The sequence below is a fragment of the Sebastes fasciatus genome, chromosome 3 (genome assembly GCF_043250625.1).
Source record: "Sebastes fasciatus isolate fSebFas1 chromosome 3, fSebFas1.pri, whole genome shotgun sequence".
Lineage (NCBI taxonomy): Eukaryota > Metazoa > Chordata > Actinopteri > Perciformes > Sebastidae > Sebastes > Sebastes fasciatus.
Window position 1 is genome coordinate 34,856,274 of NC_133797.1, and position 17,798 is coordinate 34,874,071.

Genomic DNA, 17,798 nt, shown 5'->3' on the forward strand with positions numbered 1-17,798 from the left:
GCAATCCAGTAATCCAATCCAATTTAGATTCTTTATTTACTCTTTTTTCGTGGTTGGGGATGATGCAGCGGACAAAGTTGGGGTTGGTGTTCCTCAGTGTGGCCATGAGTTTGGTGAGCGACTCCTTGTAGAGCTGTCCCACCGTACGAAACATGCCCTTTTTCGTTTTGTAGGTGGCGCCAAACGCCGTCTCGTTCATGCCCGCCACCTGGTCCAGGCCAACGATACGGTCGACTGGTGGGGAGATAGAGAGAACTGGTTAGAGCGAGAAGACTTTATGGGGAGCAGAGAAAAACCAGCAGCAGCAACACAGTGACATAATGTAGCTACATGAAGTGCAGATGGATGAAAAAGACATTACACACTACGATCTAACAACGGCAGTCTAACAAAGTAGCATTCAAAGTCTAGAGCTAGCACTAGCTTCTGCATGGAGATGGTGAGCGTAGCCTTTCTATTCCTAATGGTCTGCACACACAGGGCTCTATATGTTACCTTGGAGAGAAGTACCAGGATTTACTCACTAAGCATTGACAAAGTTTAATTGCAAGATTTGAAATGCTCTTCTCTGGTCCTAGTGGGTGAGACATGATGCTGGATGGCAGCTACATGAAAGCTTTTCAACATTTCACAGCTTATGACACAAAACCTGCATCAACATATTGCCAGTAAAATCATCTCTACTCAACATGTTAACATTTAAGACGCCGCAAACACTGGATGCAAAAATATTACATTTATTACATGGCTTTGTTGAATACTAGATTCTGATTGGTCAATCACGGCGTTCTACGGTCTGTTATTTCTTTATAGCAGACCGTTGCTATGTATAGCAGGTCGTTGCTATGGGCACAGTTCTAATGTTGAACTCTTGCGGACCATTTTTGTGTCAAATTATTGAATTCTTAATCAGTAAAAATGCCGCACCCCGACGCGGCATCGCTCTGTCTGGGTTTACTTCACAAAAATGATAGGCTCGCTTCAAAAAATAGGTCACCAGTATATAGTTTAATTTAAAAAACAAAACTAAATAGTTCCCTAAAACAGATGGGAAATGTAGTTTTTAGCTTCTTTTTTTTAACATCACTCAGGCAGGAATACATTTTGTATCTTTTGGGGACTATTTTAGGCACTGATTTGGTGCTATAGTGTGTATTTACAGCAGCAGGACAGCGTATGTGGGTTGGAAAATAAAACTACAGTGCCCATGTTCATGGTAATAAAGGAACATGTCAGTCAGTGCAACAGTGTGTCTCATTAATGTGTTTTTAATAGTTTTTAGACAACAAAGAAGCTCGATGGCACAAAGGAGATAAATCAGGCTTTGGATACGCAGATAATTATTGTTATATTCATTGCTGGTTTTGATCTTTTCATGGGAATTCTTAAGAATCAGAAGTAAATCTTTTTATAATCTGGTAGTAATGTCAGTAGACTTATTCTAAAAAAACAAAAAAGCTAAACAAAATGACACAGCACATGAGTTATGATTTAACACTCAATTAACTATACACTATGTCACTGATTACTGTCCAACCGACTCAATTAAAGTTGAAAGTATTTGATGCGTCACAGACCGCTGGAGTTTAAACTGAGCTGTCTGGACCCTCTGCACTGACGTCTGAGCTCAGAGCCAAAACAAATACCAACATCTGCTTCCAATTCCCCGCTACTGTGATCCTATCTAGGAAGGGAGGAAGGCGGGAAATTAATGTCATTAAATTTTTTTCTTCAGTCAAGCTTCAAATCCTTAATTTGCTCGTGGATGTATCACATCACAGAGCAGCTCTGAAGACGGCAAACAGCTGCACTAGATCCTGAACGCTTGCTTTGGGGCTACTGACCGTACAAAGATCACATGTCAGCCTACAAAAATACTGACACAAATTAAAGCGCACTAGTTGGACTAGAGGGAGCGGTTGACTATATTCTACTTTAAGGATGTAGGCACTACTACTTTTGGCTGAGACAAGGGAGCCATGCAGCCTGGAAGCAAATGGGAGCCACTGTAGCTATGACAGACACAGCACCGGCTGAAGCGTGACACATACAGCCAGATCTGGGCAAAAATATACACTTTCAAGAAGTTAACCTGCTTGGGAAGCGTTTATATTGAGCATACCAAGCACCTTGAGCAGCTTGGTTTCACAACCCCCAAACTGTTCATTTACAGCTAATATTATTTTGGCCCAGGTCTGCTACAGCACGACCCAGTCATTCACCTGCCGGGTCATCCAGACTAGTGACATTGTCATAGAATGAAGCCATTTGAATGGTCTGAATCTCTACAACACAGAGAAAGAGACAGGGAGGGGAGGGGGATGTTAAATTGATTCTTAGAAATCATAAATGTATAGGCCTGGGTCAACAAGGCAGACAGCTGTTAGTAGGCTTTTAGTGAGAGACATATGCTTGTTAACTCAATAAGCAAACAGGTACACACGTAATGAATCTTAAAGGATGAGTTACTGAAATCGATTCCTTCTAGATATCTAGAACCATTTCAAATGTTTAGAGATAAGAAGGTGGCAGCTTACCGTCTTTCCAGAGTTCAGCTATAAATTTGTCAGTCGACTGATGCAGGAGTGTGGCCACGTTGTCATTCAGAGGGTCCATGTTCTTCATTAGCCACTCATCCGCCTTATAGTCCACCTGGAACAATCAAGAGGTACAACTCAGAGATGAGGACTAAATGAATTAATACTTAATTATAGTCTGACTGATCTGATCTGATTTTTTAAAGCAATAAAATTATAAACAATCCGATAACAATACACAGTTGTTGTTTTGTACATTAACAAACTAGGGCTGTCAAAGTTAACGTGATAATAACGTGATAAGGCAAATTAGTTTTAACGGCAAGTTCTTTAACGCATTAACACAACTTGCGATTTTTAAGGTTGTAGCGGGCTCAGTTTTAAAGCTAGAGTGAAGATGTTGGCATCATGAAACTAGAAAACGTAAGGAATCCATTGGTACCAACCATTTCACACTACCTTGTAAAAAGGCGGTTAAAGTAACGCTCCAAACTCATGCTAAATTTTGGTGAGGAAAACCTGGCGTGGCCACGAGTCTCCCCTTTACAGACATGCCTACTTTATGATAATCACATGCAGTTTTGGGGACACACTGACAGCTGTTGTTGCCTGTTGGACTTGAGTTTGCTCTGTTATGATTTGAGCATATTTTTTATATAATGAAAGATAGATATGTGACGTCTGTGTATCAATACGAAGCAAATATATTGATTTTTTCCCCCACCCCTACTTTTTTCTGACTAGTTTTCTGACAGTTGAGGTTTGAAATATTCAGGCACGGTCACACATGCGCTAATGCCAGTGAGTAACCGTTGCCTTCTGAGATGATATTTGGGCTAAAAAAGTTGAACTCCACGCGAATGCGAAGATTGTGAATTTGTTTCGCCCCCGGAAGCGAATCGTCTTTGCTTGCAAAGAATGGAAGTGAACGAGAGACGAGTGTTAATTTCGCACATGTGTGACCGTGCCTTGGAGCAGTGGTAAAATTCTGAATGCAGAAAATAGCAGCACTTTTTTTGTTTAGGGCCGTCAAAGTTAACATGATAATAACACTAAATTCTTCAACACATAAACGCAAAAATGTTTAGGTTGTACTGGGCTCAGTTTTAAAGCTACGGTGAAGAAAAATGTTATTTATGTTATGTATTTATGTAAAAAACGATATTGTTCGATATATATCAAGATTACAAATATCAAATTGGTAACTTAAAAATCCAGAATTGGCCGGGGTCTAACTGGAGGTCTGTGGGGAGCACTAAACTATGAATTAGTGGGATGAACTGGAGGTCATTTAACAGAAGAAGAGGAAACATAAGGAGAAAGTATTAGCATTATGGTATCAGCTCTATGAACGTATAGACTTGTGTATAATAACTAGCCTGCGTATTGCGGCCTAGGATGCTAAAACATTCAATAAAAGCAGTCTCCTACATCCGACACATAATGTTGACCTACTTCAAATACTGACATATATACTGTACAGGCCACACTTTATTGTAGTGATTCAGACATGCACATGTGAGGTAATATTTTTTTTGTGCATACCCACGTTGACAACATTTACAATATTTGGCTTCGTGGCGCTCCAGACGTTCTTGCGGTTCAAATCTGAGTTTCTTGACTGATTGTGGTGTAAAACGACACAGTCCACATTATGAAAAGCAGATGTGCAACTCAGCAGGTCTCCCTGCAAGACTGAGCTCTATTGCATAACACCACTCATAACATCTAAATCCACTCCAATACAATGTCACATAAATCAAACCAGGACTCAGTATTTCCCTGAAATATCACCAGAGGAGAACCTTGCGTCATTGTTTTATCTGAGTGCCGACCGGCAGCAACTTTTCACTCGGTCAGGGAGGCAAAGAGATGTTTCGGAAAATATGAATGCAGACAGAAATAAAGCAGCTGGTCCTACACAGAACAGAAGTACAATAAGAAGAAGCAAGTACATGTATATCACATATATTTCTGAGCAATATGGAGGTAAAACAGAACATTCATTTAGGGGAGGCGATTTTCTTCTTTTTTTTTTACCATTTTGAAATAGATTTTTTAACGCCAGAATCAATATAGTTACTTCATTTGAGTCTATGAAGTTACCGCTTTTATTGTTGTAGTCTGAGTAACGTATCTGTTCCGTATCCGTCACCAAAACAAACCGCAGCCGGCCGCAATGAGCCAAAATGAGAAAGCAGAAAACGGTGGAGGGTCTGCGTCGATACGATCTGCACCCTCACATGTTAAATCCAAAGAGGTAAACACTACACATACAGTAAAGTATGGAAACACTTTGGGTTTCACACATTGCAGGAAAAGCACAGCTAGACATCATGGCTAAAGCTACATGCTAACTCTGTCACAGACAGACATTACGGTATTGATGATGCTATCAGTTGTATCAGTTTGTGAATATCAATATTATAACCTTTTTTCTTATGTGTCTGTCTTGTTTAGTGCTTCTTAGAAGAAAGCCTGATCTAAGCTCTAAAAAACAGATCCATAAAATGAAAACTTTATCCTTCAGTAAACTGTTATTTCTAAGGAAAGACACAATTTATTTTTTCTTTTGAAACCCCACCAGGAGTGGACTTACAGTTTGAAAAGAAACACACATCAACAGCGTATTTAAGCAGAGACAGAAACATGCTGAGTGTGATTCTTCTCGAGATCAACACGAGTGTACCTTGCCAGCGTAGTGGAGGATGCAGAAATCAGCTTTGTCCTTGAGCTGGCGGGGTTTCTGGAACTTGGTGTGTGTGCCCTGCTCCTGGGACAGCTTGTCTACGAAGGTCTTGTCTGTGGCTTTGGGGAACCAGCACTCTTCATCTAGCAGAGCCAACACTCCTGGAGGGTTTGCCTGAAGGAATATCAACACAGGACAAAACTAAAGACTTCAGAGAGAGTGAACTGTAACTACACAAGCAAGAGAACAACTTCCTAGCGTTTGTTTGTGTTTATTAGACAGGAGTGTTGTGGTCATTGTTGTCATCACATATAATTTAAAAAATAAATAAAAAAGTTTCATTCATCTCATTGATAATAACGAATCATTCACACTGACCGGCCTCTCAATGAGGTCGATGCAGGGCTGCAGGTCGAGGCCGAAGTCGATGAAGCTCCACTCGATGCCCTCCCTCTGGTACTCCTCCTGCTCCAGGATGAACATGGTGTGGTTGAAGAGCTGCTGCAGCTTCTCGTTGGTGTAGTTGATGCACATCTGCTCAAATGAGTTCAACTGTAGTAGGAAAGAATTACAAGGAAGAACAATCATCTAGACTGGAAATGTGTGTAGATGACAAGAACTCAAAACCTCAAATGTAGATAGTTTATAGGACAACAGCAGCAACAAAAACAAACATAATCAGAAACTGTACAAAACAAAAACATTTCCTCTAGCCACAAATGGACAAATTGATTAAAAAACGTAAAAGATTTGAATCCAAACCTGGAAAATCTCAAAACCCGCAATGTCCAGGATGCCAATGAAGGAGGCACCCTGCCGTTTGGTTCGGTCCAGAGCTTTGTTAATGCGATGGACCAGCCAGCGGAACAGACGCTCATATGTTGCTTTACCTAAGGCCTCGACAGCAAAGTCAGCCTGCAGGGAGAGAAGAGAGGAGAGGAGAGGAGAGGAGAGGAGAGGAGAGGAGAGGAGAGGAGAGGAGAGGAGAGGAGAGGAGAGGAGAGGAGAGGAGAGGAGAGGAGAGGAGAGGAGAGGAGAGGAAGAGAGGGAAAAGAATGGTGAGACAATATCAGGAGATACAGAGCTGACATGGCAGAGAGCGAGCACAGGAAGGTCGGGCTTGAGTGTATATAATTCAGACAGATCCTCAATGGACAAATGGACTCATACATCTTGGCAAGACTGTATACCCTTAATTTTCCTCCTGCCTTCTGAGTCAGACTTGTATTAATATCTATAACAGTTGAGATAAAAGCTGTATCCATTGAGCTGGAGCCGTAATGATCAGAAGCCTGCAAGAGTACTGCACTTTAAATGAATGATTCATAAACAGGAGACGTACTTTGGTTTCACAGAGGGTAAAACTAACCTTCCCTTGTGCGCAGTACAATATGAAACACCGCTCAAAAATGATCAGCAGTAAAATCGCTCTGCGCTGGATGTGCCATTGTTTTCCTACGGGGAGAGAGGTGTACTAGGCGGAAGCGCTACCCTTGGCATGACGCACCGCTCGAAAGTGCCACCGAGCGCTGCGCTCAAAGTATTTCAACTCTGACCTTGGTTGCAGCTGACCTTTCAAAGCGCAGCTGCAACTGTTGTTGTTGCCTGGAAACAGTGAATGGCGTTCCTTGCACACTTTTTGATGACATATTATACATGCGCTGCACTTTGCCTCTGCAAGGCTCTGTGCCCTACCTCGCTGTGAGTGACGAGCAAATTTCTTATCATGTGAAGGCAGCTCAAGACTTCAATGTTATAGCCATCAGTTTTTAAATTATTTTAACTCTAGAGTATGCATTGACTGCTTATTAATAATAAAATGATACCCATGGAGCTCAGCCACTACGGTATGGAGAAGAAGCCAGTCAGAGGCTCGAATCAGAGCTATAGAGAATTCAAAACGCTTTGTTGTTGCAATTGGGAACAAAGCACGACGCCATAATTACAGATTTAAATCCAAAACTGACCCAGAATGTGAAAGATAAGATGCAGTCTGTGATACCAGTTAAAAAATATATTTTCTAACGCAGTTGCTATCATTGTACTGATGATTTAAATGGGAGAGTTTAAAAGCCTTTAATGAAACAGACTTTAACAACTGGTACCCTGGGTGCCATAAAGTAACTCCTCTAACTACACAACTCTATTGCTCCATAATGAAATTAACTTGCACTGAAAAGACCTACTGCAGATGTATTGCTATGCGAAAGATTATCATTAGTGTTACTGAGGATATTAGCTAGAAACAAAAGAGGATATAAATGGTGTTAGTTAACTGACCTGCTCTTTAGTCTGCGCTTTCTGGACGTAGTCTCTTCCCACTTTGATCCTCGGCGACAGGATGGCTCTGGTAAACTCCATTACATTCAATCCCAGCAGATGACACAGCTTCTGAGCGGCTGGGAAACAGAGATGGAAAAAGCACACAACAGGGGAAAAATTGATTTAAATGAGAATAAAAGGAGGCCACAGTTGTGGATTTCAAACAGTATATTTGACCTATATGTGTATATTTAGTTGAAATAAAACTTTGAGGAAAAGTTATTGTTTCTTTTTTTAAGAGTGACTTGATAGAGATGATGATCTTACCCACTATTATTGTGACAATTAGGTCATTTAATTAATGTTAAATAGAAACTGAACATTCCTATTTACCCATTACTGATTAATATTAAGATTTATCACAAATCTTTCAAAGATGTTTTCTTATGAAGTGTAACGAGGTAAAATGTCATATTTTACATGGCTGGAGATTGTGGAAAAGTAGGAAAAGCAGAAAAAGCTAAATCCGGTCTAGATCAGCCAAGTCTCATTACTAAAAAAAAAATACATCTGCTTCAGTCCTGGATTCTGCTCGTCGCATTTGGGAATATCTGGCCGAGCTGCATCACTGGCATTCGACTCATTCTCTCTCCCTGTCTCCCTCGTTTAAGTGCCAAATATGCAGTGCCACATGTGGAGGAACTGGAAGACTGTGCCCCATTTCCTTCAGGAGTAAATCCTCGTGATAATGTGGCTTAATGGCAGGTTGACAAGGCTCGGGGAGAGAAAGGACATAAATCACAAGCTCCTCTGTTCTGTGGATGAGGACGCAGTGTGAGGGAGGCAGGAAAAGGGGAGGAGAGCGGTTGAAGTATATACGGGAAGAGGAAAAGGAGGAGAATAATGTCTTGACCTGCGAGCTCCACGCTACGAGGTTATGAAGCAGATGTAAAAGGATTGCAGCGTGTATGTGTGCGTGTGCGTGTGCGTGTGCGTGTGCGTGTGCGTGCGTGCGTGCGTGTGTGTGTGTGATACCTACCAGTATTATCAGGCATAGAGGCTTGGTCAGAGTTCCTCTCCTTCTTAAAGGTAATGTTACCAAACTGAAGCACCGAGGACACAACCTTCAACATGCCTACAGATATAAAGAGAATAAAAAACAATTTTAATATTGTGACTGTGAGACATCACTTTAGCATCACATGCACGTGTTTAAGCAGTGAAACTGACTGGTTTCATGGTCATGGAGGTATTAATAGAGATCCATAATCAAATCTCACTGGAGATTATCAATTAAAACAACAAACTCTAATTCTGAGTCCCTGTTTTCATTGTTTTATTATTGTTTGGTGCATGCAAAATGTGTAGCAAAAATAATTTTAAGCATTTTATATCAAAATCCCTCTGTTTTATTGTCCTGTAAAATATTAAGATATTTTTGAAGACTCATCCTGCACTCATGAATTCATTAAATTCATCCAATGCATTGTGATTTGGGGTTACTAACGCTAACTCCACCCATCATATAAAACCATCCTGGACTGTTAACTTGTGGGTTGTACTGCAGTTGCTAGCAGAGCAATATCATAGGTGGAGGCACGTGTTTAGATATGTTGGCAAAAGACTTTGCTTACATTTCTAAGAGGATGGGTGGGGTCTAATATTTTGTATTTCTCCCCCGTCCCTCGTGTGTGTAAAGGCCAACAATCCTCTACAGCTACATGTGTTCCGTTTTACCAAGTCGTGAACGATTTGATCAAATCCCTTTTGAAATGCCACTCTGCCCACGTATTCTGTTCACTCTGAGATATGTCACATTACAGAAGCCAAAGATGCTCTAACATGCTGTCGTTTCACGGTGACTTCAAACTTCTAAAACCATAAAATCAGAGGGAACTTGATAAGTAATCTTCGTGTATGCTTTATGCTGGTGTTACGGTAAACATACCCAGAATCTCCTCATGGACGAAGCTCATGATGTGCATGGCCTCCATGGTCTCCTGGAAGTTGTCTTTGTCCTGCTGACCCGGGATTGGGACGTTACCGTTAGACAGGAAGCGGTAGTTGTTGAATCCTTCCAAAAGCAGGTCCGCTGTGGAGAGAAATGTGGTTAAAACATTTACAAGCGTAGTTAAGATTAGGGTGGTACCGAATAGTTTGTTGACATTTCAATGCTAAATCAACATTTGAATGCTGCGCAGCTTCTTTTTTTTTTTTTTTTTTTGCACGTCTATTCATTCTGTTTAAGCCCGGCATTTCTGTACAGCTGCAGATAAAGATCAGGCTACACTAATATTATTAGTATTATACTATTTGTAGAATTAGATTCCAGTGGTGGCTGCGTAGGATTGTTCCCGACTGTGTGATTCAAACATTTCCCATTACTGCAGAACGCTGTAAAGCCCCAAAAGATAGATGTAATCATTTCCAAAAATTCACAACTTGTTTTTATCTAACGAAGTATTCTGCTTCAATCCATATTTGTTGGTGTTTAGCCTTTCCAAAACTGTTTGCCGCACACAAAGGACACACCTGTATTAACATGGCAGTCTAGCAGCAATCTCCCAGCACTATAAATTACATTTACATTATCACAATAACACAAAATTTATTTGGGGTGTAACACTATTAAAAAAGACTTACTCATTTAATCCGATGAATCCCTTTATTCAGTGTAGGTTATGACAGACAAAGAGAATAAGAAGTACTTAGATAGTATAAAAGCTCAGTCTACTTACATTTGAGGTGCTCTCCAGCTCCTGCCAGCAGCTGGTAGAAAATGTGGAAGGTGCGCTCATCTTTGGCTTGACGAATAGCTCTGGATTTCTCCAGTAAGTCTGACACAGAACGGTCAAAGAAAACATCTATTCGGTCAGTTTGACGTCAGTTCTTAACTATGTGAGACACTTCCAAGTGTACAGGTCAAATTTGTTGACAATTCACAGGATCAAAATATTTTTATTTCAAAAATAATCCTGTGTTTCAATATTGGAAACAAATCTCGATAGCAATCCATGTTGAAAATGTCCTATTGGATAAATTGTTTTTGTGTGTACTTCCAATAAACACTCCTGGCTAGCCTCTTTGTAAACATCTCACCCACAGTGACTGATAACATGCTAATCAGTTCTGGTCAATTATTTTAAAACAGGATACAGGTTTCAATATTGGCTCCAACAATGTATCCGGTGACATCAAAGTTGATCCGGATGAATTTCCCCTGCAGAGATGAACAAGAGATAAATGCTCAGGAAGTGCACAAGACAAGATATACAGAAATCAATCGCCAACATAATGACTCTGTTGTTACACAAACTGACGCCTCGTGGCGAGGAGCATCCCATAAGTTTGTTGTTTATAGAATAATGTACTAGGAAGCAACATGAATCCTCCATGAACATGAACACTGAGACAGATCATCTACAGAATAAATTATAACAAATACATTATATCATATGTTTCATAGTACAAAGGAATATTTTAATAATCAAACTGATTATGTTTACAACATAACTTTATTTTGACACACTGGACTCAAATCAGCACCAGTAAACTTTACTGTAAGTATTTTTGGATGCATTACATGACCGGTCTATGTGTCAATGTTTACTCTCTGAGCTGGCCAGAGCTCATGCAGAGAAAGTTTTATTAGGGTCCTTTTATGAGGCAACACAGTAAGTTACTAATTAGATAATAATGCCCCTTAAATTTGACAGATTAATTCACTAGAGTAATGCTTAAGCAGAGACTTTTCCTCCTGCGCGTCACTATTAAGGAGTCTGCTGAGTGGAGCTGCCTCCAGTCTGAAAGGACCCAGAGCATCAAAGGCACCGTTAATGACTAGCAGGCGCCTGCGTCCGGCTATATGACCTGTGTAACTGTTTACAGGAAAAGTAGGATGATTAAATTACTTTCAATCAGTTTTACGTCTGCTTAGTCTATAAAAAAACAAAAAAAAAAAACTTTCTAGACGATACAAACACGTCATTTAAATCTGATTAAGGTGCCGAATTAAGATCAGCCCAGGTGGTGCTGTGATGGGTGGAGGCTGTTGCATAGGCTACAGAAGACTTTGTGAGACGCACATTAAAAATGCAGTCAGTCAACATGAATATCATCTTTTCTGTACTTACAAAACGTGACGAATTGTCATTTTTCACCGTCTTGGCATTCCCAAAAGCTTCAAGGATGGGGTTGGCTTGTAAAAGTTGACGTTCCAATTCACCCTGAAAAAAACGAGGGGATGTTACAGCAGGTCACCATGACGACCAACAAACAAAAATGATGAGAAATTAACTTTGAATCATTGATTTTCACTGACAACATGCAGACAAAGACAGTGGAAATCTGAAGACTTGTCATGTGTTTTCTATAGACAGACCTCACATGCATTATCCCCGTGTAGGTAAACTGAACAAACAAAACCAGAGAGAAGATGATGACAGCAAGTGTGACAGTTATATTCCTAAAAATCCTTAATTGTACCAAATTTACCTTTAAAAAAATAAAATAAAAACTAGACCATCTTTATAATATTGAAGTATATAGTAGTAATATTGTAACAGCTTTGTGTTTTTTTTGTGTGGTGGTGGACAAGGTGCTAAATACAGCGGTTCTTGTTTTTCTGGAGTTGTTCTGCAGTTGTCCTAAATGTCAAATGAGCTAAACGACAGTTTGGAGCCAAATTGTTTTCCTGAGTGTTAAAAGTTTTGCCAATCCCAAACTGAATTTAAAGTTTCTGAGGGAGCAGTGCGGAGCATCACAAAAAGCTTTTTACTAATAATAAAGTCACTTTGATCCAAATGAAGACCAGGCTGAAACAATGTGACCACTCCATTTGAAAACCAGTATGAAGAGGTAACGTCTTTATGTGATAGAAGATTCAAAGAAAAAAAAACCTACTCCAGTCAGTAAAAGTGTGGACGAAAGGTCATCATATCACTTCTCAATCATCAAAATAATTCTAAATGTTTTAGACAAAATCCTTGTTTGGAGACTAGTTAAATATTCGGAACAGTGTCGAAACAATTAGTCGTTTGACAAAATAGTATTCGTTAACAATTCTGATAAACAATTAAGTCATTTATCAAGAAAAAAGCCAAACATACACTGTTTGCACTTTATAAAATATTAAGTTTTGCTGCTTTTCTCTTTTTTATGACATTGAATATTAAATACATTTGGTTTCAGCATGACAAATGTACAGACTAAAAAATTAATGTGATCATATTTAAGAATTCTTAATGCTGAAACCATTAGTTCGTAGCGCTGGACTTGAGGCTTTAGGAGTGTTTGTATATTCTCAAGCACATAAAATATAAACTAACCCGGTAAACATGGTGATCATAACACCTTTCACAATCTGGTTTATTTCATTTGGAGAAGTTTTATTTTTTGAAGTTGATGGTGATTGAGTGAACTTTCTAGGAAAATTTGGGCAAATCCAGACAGCCACTCTGTCATGTCAGGACAAATGTGTCCACAGCACACAACAGAAACACGTTGGGGGATTTTCTCCGTAAGACTGGACACTTTCAGAGAGAAATAAATAAGCAACTCAAGCAGATGTTTGGACAGGTGGTGCGCTGTGTTTCCATCTAAGCCACGTTGTGGTCTTCGTCATGACCAGAGAATCTAAGATGGCCGGGAGAAAAACAATTTCTTCTGCAACGTTACTTCTCTTCTTGTGGCTGAGAGGAATATTTTCCCATTACGTCAAAAATAGCTGCACACGCTGAAGGTTTGAGGAGGCCATTTTCCACAAAAGGGACCGCTGTGGGATGAGGAATCAGCATTGCACTCAGGATGTGAGACATGTAATGTGATCTTTGGCCCGGAGAGCATGATGGGCTGCTTTTAATTGAGTTTTTGAGCAGCTGGAATGAAGCGGGGCTGAACTGGATAAACCTGGTCCTTATCCAGCTATCAGAGCGGTGGCAGAGCCCACAGAGGGCAGAGGATTCAAACCAAAAGCCTTTGTGTCTGTATAAACACAGGCCTGTGGTGCAACTTGGTAGCTGAAATTGTTCATTGGCAGCCTCTACCCATCTGTGTGGTCTGCTGTACGCGCATAAAAACAAAGAGCAGATTACAAACACCGGTGGGGGTCCAATTTAGCAGCATTTGAAGCTGACCCACATTCCTGTTGCAAAGTGAGTGTGTCAGGCATCTGACAGCAAACAGAGCTGGCTCTCCACTTGAGTTGGCCAATTGTTCTGTAGCTGTGATCAAATTTAAGCAACCCGAGACGCCTTAAAACTACTGAGAGACACGTTATCAGACACTACAAATACACCCAGACATTTTCAAGCTACAAAAAAAAAAGAATCCTTATCATCTCCGTCGAAGTAATTGTTCTGCCATTATAAAAAAACATTTACAGGTCACAGCTACAAGTGTATCTGTCCTCAAAGTGCAGGCTGTTTGGCAGGAGCCATGGAGTAGTACTTTAGGACAGATTGAGTGGAGTCAAAGAGGATCAGTTAAAACTGTTCCACTAAATCTTATGAGGCAGAGGCCAGATGTGGATGTGTGCTCGCTGCTCAACATCTGCTCCGGGAGGTCACGAGGTCAGACAAATATTACAAGTCGCTCTTTTCACCAGCAAGAGAAAGGAGAACAGGCACTGGGAAATGGCACAAAGTATTTAAATCTGGACAGGAACAAGCCAATGTGGAGAACTCATCGGGGCCAACAGAGCTTTTAGGCTGAATCTAACTTAATGCAAAAAAAGGTCAAAAGAGGTTCTGCATCGGCCGCTACTCTAGGTCCATGTCAAGTGATTAAGATGAACCAGTTATCCACTTTAATCATATTTAGCATACATGTCAGCTAAATATCTTGTGGTGTAACTATTGTCGAGCTTCTACACATGCAGGAAATATAAACATACATAACATCCAGCAAATGGGAGGGTTATTGTGAAGTTAAAACTCCGTTAAGGGCTTTTCACACAGGGAGCGATTGACGCGCCTCGTAATTTATTTTCAATGAGAGGCGAGGGGCAGATAGGGAGGCAAAGGCGATCTGTCCTCTTTCTTCAAATTGTTAATTCCTAGTCAACAGATGATTGAGTTGTATCGTGGGATGTATGTACATCATTCACGATTCTTCCTAAATGACAAGCTGGGACATTGATCTCTTTTGAGACCACCAAGAACAAAACTAGAAACCTTAGTGTCAACATGCCAACAGGTTTTTACAGCTTCATGATAGCTTATTAGTTTATAAAATGATGATTAGAGCAATGATAGATTTCTATGGGAGGAGGTGTCCTCACACTGTAAGAAATGTAAAATGTCTGAAAAAAGCAGATCCTATTAACTCAGCGAGGACAGGAAGTACAGCTCATGCAATGCAAAAGTTTAAGCAGCTACAGCAGGTGGATTAAGGTGGATGAAAAAACATCTACTGCCCAGCATCAGGCAACATGAAATAGTTATTTTTAAGGGTTGAGAGGAGGTGGCAACAGAGCGGGTAAAGCACCCCCGTAAGTGAGGTAAAAGAGGTGAGAAACTACATACTACTCACATAAAACAGGGGTCCACTCTGTAGGAACGGGGAGATTCAATTGTTATTATGGAAAATAATAAATTACATTAATGTCATAGATACAAATTGACCTGAAGTTCAAGCTAAACATTTTTAAATGTTGCCTTAGCGTTGAAATTTAAGTACAACCTTACAGCAGTCTGTGGATGGAATTAGATAACACCTCAGTGGGCTATAATCCCAGATTACTGCTGGTTTTCTAGGTTAACAGGTAGTTAAATGGTTTGCACAGTGCATCTCAGTTATGCTGTTATTCAGTCACAGGTTAAGTAGCAACAAGAACTACCTGCAGGTCTCTAGGTCCAGTACTGATCTTTATGTACAACAGTTTAAACACAGATAAAATATACATACAGTATGCCTTGCCATAATAAAAGTACAATTAGCATTCTATTTTTGCAGAAGTTGCTAAGTTTCATACAGCACAAGATGACAGGCAAGGCTCAACATGTGGCTACCACAACAGATAAAAACAACATGCATGTGACTATGTTTCACTATACTGAGTGTGAATCACAATAATGATAAGCACATTTACAGTGTGGCACATTTTAAGTCATTCACATAAAACACAATAACTGGTCTGAATAATCATGCAGGTTTTAAAAATGTACTTACAACTGCATGTTGTGCCTGACGGAGAAAGACAATGTTAATGCTAAAATATGCGGTTTTGAGGCATTTTTAACTTAATTCAGCTGTTAACTTCTGGTGTCTTTTGAACTTATTTACACCACTTGATGAGCCCTTAGTAGGCTCATGTTTGAGGAGAAAATGTTAGAGTAGCATGCACATGAACATAATGTATAATAAAGTATAAAGACTTGCCTGATGTTTCACTGGTTTGGGTGATTCTGGCTGTTTGTTGCAGATAAACAAATGCAAATTGTTAGATTGTGTGCACACATCCAGTGCACAAAGCCATGTTGCCTACTAAAGGTATTAGTATCTATTCTTATACCACAACAATCCCACCTCGGCCAAACTGCTCATTAGTTATTTCTATTGGTTGTTAATCTAATTACAGCGTTATATAAGGTCTAAATAATAAACTGGTCTTACAAAGACATGAATGGGCAAAGTGGTTTCGATTAATTTTTCCATACAAATCCAACATTTACGTTAGTAATTCAACATTTGTATAGTCTATTTCAGTTCAGTTTATGGCTTCGAGCAGGCATTGCTTACCTAAATTAGAGAGATGAGAAAGGAGAATACTCACAGGAATGTTGTGGTCTTTTCTTCCTTTGTGGGAGGACGCAACATGCGCCAGGTACTGAATGACTTTTTTTGTGTTTTCTGTCTTGCCAGCTCCTGACTCACCTCTGTGGGACAAAAGAAGACAATGCACACAAAAACAGACATCCTCAGAATAGTGTGGGTGAAACAATATACTGTTTAGAATTAATCCTTTAAATCTACTCAGTGATCTTAAAAAAATGGATCAATAAAACCAAGATGTACTGTCCGTCTTTAGCTTTACAGATTTGCAGGTGCTTGAGGACGAGGACAGAACACAAGCCTTGTGCTCTTATACATGACAAAGAAATGCACAAACATAATCTTAAAACTGAAACTAAATTATGGTGCATGTCTAATCATGTGTGTCTTTCTCTGCAATATTATTTCAGTGTGTCAGTCAAGTGTAGCTCTGTGGTTGCTGGCGTGTGGACGTGCAGCCTGCTTCTCACTGCTCTGTCACACAGTGACCACAGCACAGAAACACAGGGGAGAAATCTCAGCCGTGTAAAAACTGTGGGGGAGCAGTTTAGATTTAGAGCATACTTGAGGTTTTACAGTAAGTGCAAGTTTGCATAAACCAAGTATGCACAAAATATTGTTTTGCTTTCAGATAGAGTGAGTGTGATGAGGCTGAGAGTAAAGACTGGGAGAGCGGTGTGTGGACGGAGGGTAATCATGGAGGGATTATGGCGATGTGTCTGTTGTTGGCCTTGGACTGCTGGGTGTTAGATTCCTCAGATCCCCCATTTCAGAGGACATCCCATATAAACAGGTAGTGCTGACATGTTCATTATTTAGAGTTTTAGTGTTTCATACTATTTGCTATAAGTTTGTGTATTTCAGTGCCCAAACCCTTGATGATGTGCATGATTTATATATCAATGTCTGTGTGTATAGTAGGGGTGAGGGGAGGGAAATCGATACAGCATAGTATTGCGCGTTTTGCGTAGCAATATTGTATCGATACACGGACGTCAAGTATTGAGCTTTTATCATATAAGCTATTAACATCTTAACAATCAGACGGTCGGCCGCTATTCTGCTGAGATATGTGAATGAAAACCCTGAGATGAACAGAGTGAAAACTGTATTTTATTAGATAAAACAGATGTTGACAAACTGCTGTATAATTTGCAGTTGAAAGAAGGTAATAAATTGCAATATATAATATCGCAAAATGTTTAAAATGGCAATAACGTATCCTGACTTGAGTACGTTGGGGCAAGGGCTCTAAACTAACTTTTTTCACCGTCCCGAATTGAAAGTGGACTATCCTGAATTTAAAATCTTTATTTTTCTACATTAACTTTAGTTAACTTTAGTTAATTCAAAGTGACCTTTACATAAATCTAACATCAAAAGTGATTTGTTCATTTTTGTTCATAAATCTATAATTCATCCAAAACAATGTTTTTTTTATTGGTTTGTTATTTATAATTTGCATGTTTGTTTTGATTTAGATGTTAAAAATGAAGCAAAGTTAAATTAAAACAATTTTTTTATGAGTAAAAAGTAGC

At 39.7% G+C, this 17,798-nt stretch overlaps 1 protein-coding gene across 2 annotated transcripts in view; it reads right to left on the minus strand.

Annotated features, from left to right (window-relative positions):
- myh10 (myosin, heavy chain 10, non-muscle) overlaps positions 1 to 17,798 on the minus strand; it is a 65,816-nt gene that overhangs the window by 21,615 nt on the left and 26,403 nt on the right. The window contains exons 5-19 of one of the 2 annotated variants that reach the window (XM_074630566.1): positions 16,262 to 16,364; positions 15,868 to 15,897; positions 15,658 to 15,672; positions 15,019 to 15,036; positions 11,622 to 11,714; positions 10,645 to 10,708; positions 10,227 to 10,325; positions 9,437 to 9,580; positions 8,528 to 8,623; positions 7,507 to 7,625; positions 5,989 to 6,141; positions 5,605 to 5,778; positions 5,227 to 5,400; positions 2,538 to 2,652; positions 41 to 234 (exon numbers count right to left, since the gene is read on the minus strand). In XM_074630566.1, coding sequence (XP_074486667.1) covers positions 41 to 234; positions 2,538 to 2,652; positions 5,227 to 5,400; positions 5,605 to 5,778; positions 5,989 to 6,141; positions 7,507 to 7,625; positions 8,528 to 8,623; positions 9,437 to 9,580; positions 10,227 to 10,325; positions 10,645 to 10,708; positions 11,622 to 11,714; positions 15,019 to 15,036; positions 15,658 to 15,672; positions 15,868 to 15,897; positions 16,262 to 16,364 — 1,591 coding nt within the window. The remainder of the gene's footprint in view (positions 1 to 40; positions 235 to 2,537; positions 2,653 to 5,226; positions 5,401 to 5,604; positions 5,779 to 5,988; positions 6,142 to 7,506; positions 7,626 to 8,527; positions 8,624 to 9,436; positions 9,581 to 10,226; positions 10,326 to 10,644; positions 10,709 to 11,621; positions 11,715 to 15,018; positions 15,037 to 15,657; positions 15,673 to 15,867; positions 15,898 to 16,261; positions 16,365 to 17,798) is intronic. The other variant, XM_074630568.1, reaches the window with a different exon arrangement.